The sequence below is a fragment of the Engystomops pustulosus genome, chromosome 8 (assembly GCF_040894005.1).
Source record: "Engystomops pustulosus chromosome 8, aEngPut4.maternal, whole genome shotgun sequence".
NCBI lineage: Eukaryota > Metazoa > Chordata > Amphibia > Anura > Leptodactylidae > Engystomops > Engystomops pustulosus.
Window position 1 is genome coordinate 113,232,821 of NC_092418.1, and position 15,494 is coordinate 113,248,314.

A 15,494-nucleotide genomic window follows, 5' to 3' on the forward strand; every position below is an offset into this window, starting at 1 on the left:
TGTCTATTCTCAGTTTGAGAAGGAGAAGCAGCATGACATCCGCTCCTTCTTCTCACCCAAACCTGACGCCGAGAAAAAACGCAAGAGAGAAGAAGAAGGTGTTGAAGTATGTGATGAGATCGATGACAAAGCCGTAGAGGAAGTGTTTGCCACCAGTGCCAAAATCTCATCAGACAGCAGTGAAGTTGTCGACGTCGACGCCCTTTATCCCGACGAAGACTTTGAACAGCACGCGAAACGTTTCCGACCATCCGGTAGCCAGACCCCTAAATCCACCCCAAAAAGCATCGCAGGTGGAAAGAGGAAATCTTGGAGTGGCAAACCAACTACCTTGTTTGCGTCGCCAAAATCGCGCGGCCATTCTGAAAGTGCCTTACATACACCCCCAAGACCTCCCCTGACGGAGAAGCAGTGGAACTGCCCGGCCTGTACATACAGCAATAGTAATCTGCTGCCATATTGTGAGATTTGTGAAAGTCCGAGGCACAAAAAAGGTACGTAAATGTAAAAAAATTGGAGGGCTCTATAGTGACTGTACACAGGTACATGTGTAGAAATGTTTGTAATGCTGTGTTGTATCATACTAGTCTACAATATATGAGAATATGGTTGTGAACATCTTGGTAAAACACTTACTATTAGCTGCTGCGGGAAATCTATTCCCTTTCCTCTTTTTCTATCTCGCTTTTTCCACGCTCATAGAATTCCCGGGACACACATGTGTAGAAATGTTTGTAATGCTGTGTTGTATCATACTAGTCTACAATATATGAGAATATGGTTGTGAACATCTTAGTAAAACACTTACTATTAGCTGCTGCGGGAAATCTATTCCCTTTCCTCTTTTTCTATCTCGCTTATTCCACGCTCATAGAGTTCCCGGGACACACATGTGTAGAAATGTTTGTAATTCTGTGTTGTATCATACTAGTCTACAATATATGAGAATATGGTTGTGAACATCTTAGTAAAACACTTACTAATAGCTGCTGCGGGAAATCTATTCCCTTTCCTCTTCTTCTATCTCGCTTATTCCACGCTCATAGAATTCCCGGGATACACATGTGTAGAAATGTTTGTAATTCTGTGTTGTATCATACTAGTCTACAATATATGAGAATATGGTTGTGAACATCTAAGTAAAACACTTACTATTAGCTGCTGCGGGAAATCTATTCCCTTTCCTCTTCTTCTATCTCGCTTATTCCACTCTCATTGAATTCCAGGGACACACAAAGTTTAGTTTAGTGAACTTCAGTCAGTCTTTTGAGACCTGCTTGAATACAGCAAAAATTTCAGATTGAGTATTAGTTTAGAAGGAGGAGTTTAGGTGATTTCTAAGCTAAGTGTCGCTGTCAATTAAACTAACCCACAATAGCTTCCCATCAGTCTAGGAATCTCACGCTGAGCTTTCTCCTAACATTTCCTTCCCCCATTCCCCCCCCCCCCCCAACATGAGAGTAACCTACAGTATCTTTGTATGTTCTAGGTTTTCAGCATGCAATGTCACAATCATCTGCGACCATTTGTACTTTGTGTAAACCAGAGCAAATGCTTACTGTTAGTTTCTTGTGAAAATTGTTAGACCGATAAAAAGATTTATATAAAAAATAATAACCCACAATAGCTTAACATATCTTTGAAAACTGCTATTATACAGCCTTACAACTATCCCTATACTGTTCCTTCCCATGCTTGTAAAGTTCCACATTCGGTTCTTAAAATTGACTCACCATCTGCGCGAATGACCTCATGTTAGGTCCATCATCATTGCTGTTGAGCTATATATTCATGACTTTTCTGCTCAGCCGCGCTTCCAGCTCATTCCCCCTCCCTAGAAATGAGAGAGATGTTGTCCGTGTGTGACTTGCTGTCGAGAATTCCAGAAGTGGGAGCTGATTTCTGGAGCTGCAGCTGAACTGGTAGATCATGTATATATACACAGATGGGGAGTCATCTTTACAAAAGGACTGTATAACTTTACATGCATGGGGAGGAACAATATCAGGATAGTTGTACTGCTGTATAGTAGCAGTTTTCAAAGATATGTTTCAGTGTATCTGAAAGGTTCCTTTTTTGAGTTCAAAATATTGAATGGAATAAAGTGCATTATGGGAACTGAACTAATCTGTATGGAGGACCCAGAGGAAAGTGGTAATTGGGTGGAGTCAAAGCCATGATGCCAGTATTTAATGGTTGCAGTCCTAACTCTTGCATCATATTCATCTGGGGAGGGAGGGGGGCCCTCCAGTTATATGTGATACATATACTTGGAAGTGGTTCTTGATGACTTGTTGTAGCATTATGTATCCGTCCTGTTACATAATGGTCAGGTGCGGCGAGCGAGTGTCCAGCGGTCATCGTCCTGCAATATTATAACCGGCTATAATACGGCTAATGGAAAATTCATCTTTAAGACGCCGAGGAGGCATCTGAGGTTATGCATATTGGAAACGTCTGCACAGGGGACAAAATTCCTACCTGAGCATCAATCTGTGAACGTGTCTCCTCGGAAAGTGAAAGGTGCCAATTTCTGTCAAGAACGTATGTTGAGATCTGCTATGGCATGGCATTAAGCTGGCACAAATGGACATTTCTGATTAATGTCAGCGGGATGTGAATTCAATGGGCAGGAGCGGAGGTCCCGTTTCCATGGCAGCAAATAAGCCTAACATTCATCGCCCTGCTGTTTTCTTTCCTCGTCTGGAGATTTATGATCAAAAGGGCAATGAAATTATAGATTTTTAGTTCTTTCACAGACTAATGATGCTGCGTTTGCATTACGTTCTAACTATCCGCGCCGTGCCAGACACCATGAGGGAAAGTTTTCTGCATTCCGATAAAGTTTGCATTGTTCTAGAAGTTTTAGACCTGAGTTACATCGTCTAATTCCCAAAGATGGACAGGTGATTCATGGCTCTGACATGCAGGAGATCATCCATCGGAATCAGATGGGCATTGGGGCTTGTGACTTCCCAAAAGGGGAAGCACTTTTAATGGTTGGCCCAGGATATTATATTGATGGCCACCGCCCATAAGTTGTGAAATAATATAATAGCGTTTTATAAAGCTTATTATTATTATGTCTGGTTGGTGGATGCCCAAAACTGGGCCCTGTACAGGAATACAGCACAAGAACCAAACTCCATACAGAAATACAGCTCCAGAACTTGGCTTGTACATAAATACAGTGCCAGAACTTGGCTTGTACATCAATACAGCGCCAGAAGTTGGGTTTGTACATAAATACAGCACCAGAAGTTGGGTTTGTACATAAATACAGCACCAGAACGTGGCTTGTACATAAATACAGCGCCAGAACTTGACTTGTGCATAAATACAGCGCCAGAACTTGGGTTTGTACATAAATACAGCACCAGAACTTGGCTTGTATACAAATACAGCGCCAGAACTTGGGTTTGTACATAAATACAGCACCAGAACTTGGCTTGTATATAAATACAGCGCCAGAACTTGGCTTCTATATAAATACAGCGCCAGAACTTGGCTTGTATATAAATACAGCGCCAGAACTTGGCTTGTATATAAATACAGCACCAGAACTTGGCTTGTATATAAATACAGGACCAGAACTTGGCTTGTATATAAATACAGCACCAGAACTTGGCTTGTATATAAATACAGCACCAGAACTTGGCTTGTATATAAATACAGCACCAGAACTTGGCTTGTATATAAATACAGAGCCAGAACTTGGCTTGTACATAAATACAGCTTCAGAACTTGTGTTTGTACAGAAATACAGCACCAGAACTTAGGTTTGTACAGAGATACAGCAGTAGAACTTGCCTTTGCACAGCAATACAGCACAAGAACTTAGCTTTGTTTTTAGTATTGCTTCCTGGTGAGAGATGCATCAGAGGTTTCTTTTGATGAATAGGTAGGCGTCGTTCCATTACTTTTGTGGTTATGAGGTCCTTTTCCCATTTTTCCGTTCTGTTTGATGGTGCTGGTGTTGATCTTTGGCCTAACGTGTTGTAGAAGAAGGAGATGCCTTTTTTCTTCCTATCTTCTGTGTTTAAGACTCAGAAATTCAGCACCAAAACTTGGCTTCGTAAAGAAATTCGTCAGTGGAACTTTCCTTAGTTCAGAAATACAACACAAGAACCAGACTCTGTATAGAAGTACAGCACCAGAACTCGGCTTTGTTAAGAAATACAGCACCGGTACTTGCCTTTTTACAGAAATAAGTCACTAAAACGCCATATTGAAATACACTACCAGAACTTGACAATGCACAGAAGGATAGCAGAAGCAACCGGATCCGTACAGGAATCCAGCACCAGAACTCTGTACTGAAATACAAACGTGGCCTTGTTAAGAACTTGCCTTGGTACAGAAATACGTCACCAGAACTAGACGCCATATTAATATAGAGTATCAGAACTTGACAATGCAATGAAGGATAGTAGAAGAACCAGGCTCCGTACAGAAATTCAGCACCAGAACAAAACTGGGTACATACATGTATAGATTATGCCCAATTAATTATTCATCTATACAATGTACCCAATTAGTTTCCTAATTAAAAACAACTCCCTTTAAGAAATCTTTATACCTTAAAGAGAACCCGTCATGCAAAATAACCCCCCTAAACTAAATAGATTTTCATAAACTGCCATTAGAGAGCATTGCCTCTATCCCTTCATTGTCCCTCTACATGCCTGTAACCCTAAGCAATGAGGTCCTAAAGTTGTATGCAAATGACCTGTGAAATGTCCAATGAAGCATTAGCATATTCAAGCTGTCCACTCTATTCATGAGTGGGAGGCACAGCCACACCCCCAGTGCATGACTGACAGCCTGTATAATGATGTGAGGCTGTATAATGATGTGCTTCCTGGTGCTGGTGGCCACGCCCCCTGCAGCCTGTGTGTGCATGTGTGTGTGTGTATAGGAGAGATACAGCAGCTCCAGGCAGCCATGTTATAGCAGAACATGTCAGATTCATGTGTAGCTGATGTCTGTGTCTCTCACCTGTATATTAGGAGGATGCAGCATGTCAGCAGATGCAGCACACACACTAGCCTTGCTTTACTATACATTACACACACAGACATGAGCAGGGGGAGGAGAGGGGAGGGGTAACAGGGGTGACATCACTGCCTCTGACCATGTGACCAGCCTCATTTACATGATAAAGAATAGATGATTTTACAATGAATAATGTATGAAATGACTAGATAAAGGCTGGGATGGGATCCTTGTGAGCTGCTCCAACAGGTAGAGGTGACAGGACTAGTGACATAGACCTGATGACAGGTGTCCTTTAAGGCTGATTCCCGGGGGCTGAATTCTCTGGATTGTGACTTGTATTTTAGTTTTGTGTGTACTAACTTATGCTCAAAAATATCGCACATATCCCACTCCCATGCAAACAAATAGTACAGGTGAGATAACCCTACCTACAGCGCCGTGCGCTATAATTAACAGCCGCTAATAATAATCACACACCCTGACTGCGATAACATGGCGATAATTAGGTGCTGGTCATGATCAGACATGATGTCATCGATCCGGGGTTAGTGCATTACAAGGGGTGGCACTAATAGGGATGTCATGGAGGATAAAGGATAATACTATGATAGTCTCCCGGTGTTACATTGTAATAATCCCTCCTGTCCTCCGTTTCATAGAATTCTACCTGCAACCAGATGAACACTCCTAATCCTGAATGGAAGACTCCCCTCTGTTACCCTCTGTCTATATGAAAATTGAGTTTTCTAGACCAAACTGTTCTTCCTATTTTTTTTTTTTTTTTTACTACATTTTTCTTACTACTCATAAGTAATTCTTCCCTTGTATTCTGTTATGACTTAAAGGGGTTGGCCACTATTTTACATAAGATGACTTTTTACCACCTTGTGGACTAATCCTGAAAGTTCATCAAGTGATTCAGCAGCCCTGCTACTTACTTTACATCTATGAGTTTGGCTGAATAGGAGGAGCTGTAGCAGGAGAGTTGTGACTACCTCATGCTCCCTCCCTCACCCCTCCCTCTTCCTGTCAGTAGGGATGGACTATGAGAAGAGAGACTCAGTTTGTGATGCCATAAGAATGGCCGAGAGCAGTGAGAGAGGAAGCTGTGTATATATGTAGAGGGCAGCATGGGGAGAATAGGGAGAAGCTGAAGCTCTGAAAGGAGACAGACACCTTTGACAAAGACCTGTCTGATGGAAGAGATTTAGTGAAAAGTGATGAGCCCCTTTAAATAGCTATGCTAGACTACCCAGGTCCTACTGTGCATTGGTCCCAAGTGTTTTTTTTTAGGTTACCAGTGTCAGGGTATTAAAGCAACCTCAGCAACCATTGGATGGAAATGACTTTAGTTATCCCCCTGCTTGTTGATGACATAAAGGTGATAGTAGCGCATGCATATGCTATGGAGTAACTGCAGGAAAAAACACACAAATACCTAATTTGTAATGTAACCAAAAAGAGAACAATATCAGTGTCCCTTCAGGGTCAAGGTATTCCAGCAACTTCTGCGACCGCTTGGTGGAAATCATTCTATTTAGTGATCCCTTTGTCCAGAGTGGGCTCCAGGTTTTAGTAGGCCCCTGGGCGACAGAGCCTCCATGGGCCCCTTTGCAGTGAACTCAATGGCGACATTTAAAAATTCAGAAACTAAAACAGTCTCCTGTTCCCTAAAATATTCCATATTTTATCATCCAAAACAGCCCTTTATGGTTATTTTATATAAAGCCCCCCTCTTCCCCTATGGATTCCTTATGTACAGCCTCATGCGGCCACTTCCCCCAGTAACCCTGGGCCCCAGCAGTTGTCCAGGTATACCCAGTGCTAGTGCCGGCCCTGCCTTGGCCCCTGCCCTTGATAAACTTAGAATGATAGAAGGGGTTGTATATGTCATAGAGAAACTCAAACAACTACACTAAGGCTTCAATTGGAGTCCTACATGGAACACAAGGGCATTAGACCCCCCTCAGCCACCAGGGTCCGGCAGTACTACTATTGAGTACATTGAGTGGCCAAAGGCACATTCACCCCGAACATTTATAATATAAAGACAATAGAGGAGGGTGCAGATCATTCCTGCAGGATCAGACTACACAGAACTTCTTTGTAGTCTGTAACCGTGGCGACACAAAACCTGCATTATAGCTGTGGACACAAAGAATTTATACAAAGTATCATTTAGATGGTAATTTTTTTTTGCAGGTAATAAAAGACATTCAAAATTATCTGGAAAATATGGAGCAATATGTTCTGTTCTCCTTCCTCCACTGGAGTGTAATAGTAGTAATAATAACCGTGTTCTTTCCGTCCGTCTACATCACTGCCTGAACCTCACTATCAGCCTAGAATTTAATCATTCCAGGAGTCAATTGGTATAAAAATGCAAGATTCAGTGCTAATAGCTACAAGTGTTGGTTTTCACGTGAGCTTTGAAGCAGGGCTCCCCGTGTGGTGCTTTACATTTAGAAATGACAAGCTGGTATTTGGAAGATTGATGCATTGGTGGGTGAGAAGAGACAGACAGAAATTTATGTGAGAATCTGAGCAGCTCAGGAAGTAGAAGTTGGAAAGCTCACATATGCTTCTTCCACAGCAATACTGCGCTCAGTGTCGCCCTCTGGAGTCACGTACATTTATATGAGCTACTAAGAGGAACAGGGGAAGGTTGTGGTATATGCTAAAAGCCATTTCCTAACCCCAATACCTCTTACTCAAATAACAAGCCATAAACAAGGGACCGTAATACTTCCATCTATGTGCACAGATATCAATACTCTATGTACAGGAGTATAACTACTATAATACCGCCCCCTATGTACAGGAATATAACTACTATAATACTGCCCCCTATGTACAGGAATATAACTACTATAATACTGCCCCATATGTACAAGAATATAACTACTATAATACTGCCCCCTATGTACAAGAATATAACTACTATAATACTGCCCCCTATGTACAAGAATATAACTACTATAATACTGCCCCCTATGTACAGGAATGTAACTACTATAATACTGCCCCCTATGTACAAGAATATAACTACTATAATACTGCCCCCTATGTACAGGAATGTAACTACTATAATACTGCCCCCTATGTACAAGAATATAACTACTATAATACTGCCCCCTATGTACAAGAATATAACTACTATAATACTGCCCCCTATGTACAAGAATATAACTACTATAATACTGCCCCCTATGTACAAGAATATAACTAATATAATACTGCCCCCTATGTACAAGAATATAACTACTATAATACTGCCCCCTATGTACAAGAATATAACTACTATAATACTGCCCCCTATGTACAGGAATGTAACTACTATAATACTGCCCCCTATGTACAAGAATATAACTACTATAATACTGCCCCCTATGTACAAGAATATAACTACTATAATACTGCCCCCTATGTACAAGAATATAACTACTATAATACTGCCCCCTATGGACAAGACTATAACTACTATAATACTTCCCTCTATGTACAGGAATATAACTGCTATATTACTGGCCTCTATGTACAAGAATATAACTACTATAATACTGCCCCTATGTACAGGAATATAACTACTATAATACTGCCCCCTATGTACAAGAATATAACTACTATAATACTGCCCCCTATGTACAAGAATATAACTACTATAATACTGCCCCCTATGTACAAGAATATAACTACTATAATACTGCCCCCTATGTACAAGAATATAACTACTATAATACTGCCCCCTATGTACAAGAATATAACTACTATAATACTGCCCCATATGTACAAGAATATAACTACTATAATACTGCTCCCTATGTACAGGAATATAACTACTATAATACTGCCCCTATGTACAGGAATATAACTGCTATAATACTGGCCTCTATGTACAAGAATATAACTACTATAATACTGCCCCTATGTACAGGAATATAACTACTATAATACTGGCCTCTATGTACAAGAATATAACTACTATAATACTGCCCCTATGTACAAGAATATAACTACTATAATACTGCCCCCTATGTACAAGAATATAACTACTATAATACTGCCCCCTATGGACAAGACTATAACTACTATAATACTTCCCTCTATGTACAGGAATATAACTGCTATAATACTGGCCTCTATGTACAAGAATATAACTACTGTAATACTGCCCCTATGTACAGGAATATAACTACTATAATACTGCCCCCTATGTACAAGAATATAACTACTATAATACTGCCCCCTATGTACAAGAATATAACTACTATAATACTGCCCCCTATGTACAAGAATATAACTACTATAATACTGACCCCTATGTACAGGGATATAGCTACTATAATCCTGCCCCCTATGTACAAGAATATAACTACTATAATACTGCCCCCTATGTACAGGAATATAACTACTATAATACTGCCCCCTATGTACAAGAATATAACGACTATAATACTGCTCCCTATGTTCAGGAATATAACTACTATAATACTGCTCCCTATGTACAAGAATATAGCTACTATAATACTGCCCCTATGTACAGGGATATAACTACTATAATACTGCCCCCTATGTACAAGAATATAAGTACTATAATACTGCCCCCTATGTACAAGAATATAACTACTATAATACTGCCCCCTATGTACAAGAATATAACTACTATAATACTGCCACCTATGGACAAGACTATAACTACTATAATACTTCCCTCTATGTACAGGAATAAAACTGCTATAATACTGGCCTCTATGTACAAGAATATAACTACTATAATACTGCCCCCTATGTACAAGAATATAACTACTATAATACTGCCCCCTATGTACAAGAATATAACTACTATAATACTGCCCCCTATGTACAAGAATATAACTACTATAATACTGCCCCATATGTACAAGAATATAACTACTATAATACTGCTCCCTATGTACAGGAGTATAACTACTATAATACTGCCCCTATGTACAGGAATATAACTGCTATAATACTGGCCTCTATGTACAAGAATATAACTACTATAATACTGCCCCTATGTACAGGAATATAACTACTATAATACTGGCCTCTATGTACAAGAATATAACTACTATAATACTGCCCCTATGTACAAGAATATAACTACTATAATACTGCTCCCTATGTACAAGAATATAACTACTATAATACTGCCCCCTATGTACAGGAATATAACTACTATAATACTGCCCCCTATGTACAGGAATATAACTACTATAACACTGCCCCCTATGTACAGGAATATAACTACTATAATACTGCCCCTATGTACAGGAATATAACTACTATAATACTGGCCTCTATGTACAAGAATATAACTACTATAATACTGCCCCCTATGTACAAGAATATAACTACTATAATACTGGCCCCTATGTACAGGAATATAACTACTATAATACTGCCCCCTATGAACAGGAATATAACTATTATAATACTGCCCTCTATGTACAGGAATATAACTACTATAATACTGCCCCCTATGTACAAGAATATAAATACTATAATACTGCCCCCTATGTACAGGGATATAACTACTATAATACTGCCCCCTATGTACAAGAATATAACTACTATAATACTGCCCCCTATGTACAGGAATGTAACTACTATAATACTGCCCCATATGTACAAGAATATAACTACTATAATACTGCCCCTATGTACAGGAATATAACTACTATAAAACTGCCCCCTATGTACAAGAATATAACTACTATAGTACTGCCCCCTATGTACAAGAATATAACTACTATAATACTGCCCCCTATGGACAAGACTATAACTACTATAATACTTCCCTCTATGTACAGGAATATAACTGCTATAATACTCGCCTCTATGTACAAGAATATAACTACTATAATACTACCCCCTATGTACAAGAATATAACTACTATAATACTGCCCCCTATGTACAAGAATATAACTACTATAATACTGCCCCCTATGTACAGGAATATAACTACTATAATACTGCCCCTATGTACAGGAATATAACTACTATAATACTGCCCCTATGTACAGGAATATAACTGCTATAATACTGCCCTCTATGTACAGGAATATAACTACTATAATACTGCCCCCTATGTACAAGAATATAACTACTATAATACTGCCCCCTATGTACAAGAATATAACTACTATAATACTGCCCCCTATGTACAGGAATATAACTACTATAATACTGCCCCTATGTACAGGAATATAACTACTATAATACTGCCCCTATGTACAGGAATATAACTGCTATAATACTGCCCTCTATGTACAGTAATATAACTACTATAATACTGCCCCCTATGTACAAGAATATAAATACTATAATACTGCCCCCAATGTACAGGGATATAACTACTATAATACTGCCCCCTATGTACAAGAATATAACTACTATAATACTGCCCCCTATGTACAGGAATATAACTACTATAATACTGCTCCCTATGTACAAGAATATAACTACTATAATACGCCCCCCTATGTACAAGAATATAACTACTATAATACTGCCCCCTATGTACAGGAATATAACTACTATAATACTGCCCCCTATGTACAGGAATATAACTACTATAATACTGCCCCCTATGTACAAGAATATAACTACTATAATACTGCCCCCTATGTACAGGAATATAACTACTATAATACTGCCCCCTATGTACAGGAATATAACTACTATAATACTGCCCCCTATGTACAAGAATATAACTACTATAATACTGCCCCCTATGTACAAGAATATAACTACTATAATACTGCCCCCTATGTACAAGAATATAACTACTATAATACTGCCCCCTATGTACAGGAATATAACTACTATAATACTGCCCCTATGTACAGGAATATAACTACTATAATACTGCCCCTATGTACAGGAATATAACTACTATAATACTGCCCCTATGTACAGGAATATAACTACTATAATACTGCCCCCTATGTACAAGAATATAACTACTATAATACTGGCCCCTATGTACAGGAATATAACTACTATAATCCTGCCCCCTATGTACAAGAATATAACTACTATAATACTGCCCCCTATGTACAAGAATATAACTACTATAATACTGCCCCCTATGTACAAGAATATAACTACTATAATACTGCCACCTATGGACAAGAATATAACTGCTATAATACTGGCCTCTATGTACAAGAATATAACTACTATAATACTGCCCTCTATGTACAGGAATATAACTGCTATAATACTGGCCTCTATGTACAAGAATATAACTACTATAATACTGCCCCCTATGTACAAGAATATAACTACTATAATACTGCCCCATATGTACAAGAATATAACTACTATAATACTGCCCCCTATGTACAAGAATATAACTACTATAATACTGCCCCTATGTACAGGAATATAACTGCTATAATACTGGCCTCTATGTACAAGAATATAACTACTATAATACTGCCCCTATGTACAGGAATATAACTACTATAATACTGGCCTCTATGTACAAGAATATAACTACTATAATACTGCCCCTATGTACAGGAATATAACTACTATAATACTGGCCTCTATGTACAAGAATATAACTACTATAATACTGCCCCTATGTACAAGAATATAACTACTATAATACTGCTCCCTATGTACAAGAATATAACTACTATAATACTGCCCCCTATGTACAGGAATATAACTACTATAATACTGCCCCCTATGTACAGGAATATAACTACTATAACACTGCCCCCTATGTACAGGAATATAACTACTATAATACTGCTCCTATGTACAGGAATATAACTACTATAATACTGGCCTCTATGTACAAGAATATAACTACTATAATACTGCCCCCTATGTACAAGAATATAACTACTATAATACTGGCCCCTATGTACAGGAATATAACTACTATAATACTGCCCCCTATGAACAGGAATATAACTATTATAATACTGCCCTCTATGTACAGGAATATAACTACTATAATACTGCCCCCTATGTACAAGAATATAAATACTATAACACTGCCCCCTATGTACAGGGATATAACTACTATAATACTGCCCCCTATGTACAAGAATATAACTACTATAATACTGCCCCCTATGTACAGGAATATAACTACTATAATACTGCCCCATATGTACAAGAATATAACTACTATAATACTGCCCCTATGTACAGGAATATAACTACTATAAAACTGCCCCCTATGTACAAGAATATAACTACTATAGTACTGCCCCCTATGTACAAGAATATAACTACTATAATACTGCCCCCTATGGACAAGACTATAACTACTATAATACTTCCCTCTATGTACAGGAATATAACTGCTATAATACTCGCCTCTATGTACAAGAATATAACTACTATAATACTACCCCCTATGTACAAGAATATAACTACTATAATACTGCCCCCTATGTACAAGAATATAACTACTATAATACTGCCCCCTATGTACAGGAATATAACTACTATAATACTGCCCCTATGTACAGGAATATAACTACTATAATACTGCCCCTATGTACAGGAATATAACTGCTATAATACTGCCCTCTATGTACAGGAATATAACTACTATAATACTGCCCCCTATGTACAAGAATATAAATACTATAATACTGCCCCCTATGTACAGGTATATAACTACTATAATACTGCCCCCTATGTACAAGAATATAACTACTATAATACTGCCCCCTATGTACAAGAATATAACTACTATAATACTGCCCCCTATGTACAGGAATATAACTACTATAATACTGCCCCTATGTACAGGAATATAACTACTATAATACTGCCCCTATGTACAGGAATATAACTACTATAATACTGCCCCCTATGTACAGGAATATAACTACTATAATACTGCCCCCTATGTACAGGAATATAACTACTATAATACTGCCCCTATGTACAAGAATATAACTACTATAATACTGCCCCTATGTACAAGAATATAACTACTATAATACTGCCCCTATGTACAAGAATATAACTGCTATAATACTGCCCCCTATGTACAGGAATATAACTGCTATAATACTGCCCCTATGTACAAGAATATAACTACTATAATACTGCCCCTATGTACAAGAATATAACTACTATAATACTACCCCCTATGTACAGGAATATAACTACTATAATACTGCCCCCTATGTACAGGGATTTAACTACTATAATACTGCCCCCTATGTACAGGAATATAACTACTATAATACTGCCCCCTTTGTACAGGGATATAACTACTATAATACTGCCCCCTATGTACAAGAATATAACTACTATAATACTGCCCCCTGTGTACAGGAATATAACTACTATAATACTGCCCCCTATGTACAGGGATATAACTACTATAATACTGTCCCCTATGTACAGGGATTTAACTACTATAATACTGCCCCCTATGTACAGGAATATAACTACTATAATACTGCCCTTTATGTACAAGAATATAACTACTATAATACTGCCCCCTATGTACAGGAATATAACTACTATAATACTGCCCCCTATGTACAAGAATATAACTACTATAATACTGCCCCCTATGTACAAGAATATAACTACTATAATACTGCCCCCTATGTACAGGAATATAACTACTATAATACTGCCCCCTATGTACAGGAATATAACTACTATAATACTGCCCTTTATGTACAAGAATATAACTACTATAATACTGCCCCCTATGTACAGGAATATAACTACTATAATACTGCCCCCTACGTACAAGAATATAACTACTATAATACTGCCCCCTATGTACAAGAATATAACTACTATAATACTGCCCCCTATGTACAGGAATATAACTACTATAATACTGCCCCCTATGTACAAGAATATAACTACTATAATACTGCCCCCTATGTACAGGAATATAACTACTATATTACTTGTGTGATCCCTGTATATTGTAATGACTTGTCTCTCTGGTTCCTTCTTCCTCACATGTGGATGTATTTTTCTCCCTCTTCTCTATGGAAGGTTCGGAGACTCGGGCCCCGAGCGTTTGCTGCATTCAGGAGGATAAAGAGAATGAGATTCGGAGTGATGGGGATAATGAGCTTGTTGACTGCACCCTGCAGGAGGCGCCCCCCGCTCCACATAGTGACTTACAGGGGGATCATTTACTAAGCCTCCAAAACAACAACTCAGAAGCGCCCCCTGGGGAGGCATCTGCAGCCACTGAACCAGGTAATGGGCAATGAAGGCGTCCTCCGTGGCCACTGCCACTGACGTTTTAATCCGCGGAGCTGTGTACTATTGGATGGTAAGGGGGGGGGCTTTTTAGGACGAGGGAATTGTATGGCAATGTTCTTCTCTCTGTTTAATTAACCTTTTTATAATGTGTTTTTTTCCCTGCGTGAAACCCGACTTCTCATCAGGTAACGGATAGCACATGGAGTTACTGTTGTACTTTGCTCATGTATCTCTCAGTTTGAACATAGCGCCC

The 15,494-nt window shown here is 38.7% G+C and overlaps 1 protein-coding gene across 4 annotated transcripts in view; it reads left to right on the plus strand.

Annotated features, from left to right (window-relative positions):
• ZRANB3 (zinc finger RANBP2-type containing 3) overlaps positions 1-15,494 on the plus strand; it is a 184,215-nt gene that overhangs the window by 128,177 nt on the left and 40,544 nt on the right. For all 4 annotated transcript variants that reach the window (XM_072122262.1, XM_072122263.1, XM_072122264.1 and 1 more), the window contains exons 13-14: positions 14-494; positions 15,026-15,235. In XM_072122262.1, coding sequence (XP_071978363.1) covers positions 14-494; positions 15,026-15,235 — 691 coding nt within the window. The remainder of the gene's footprint in view (positions 1-13; positions 495-15,025; positions 15,236-15,494) is intronic.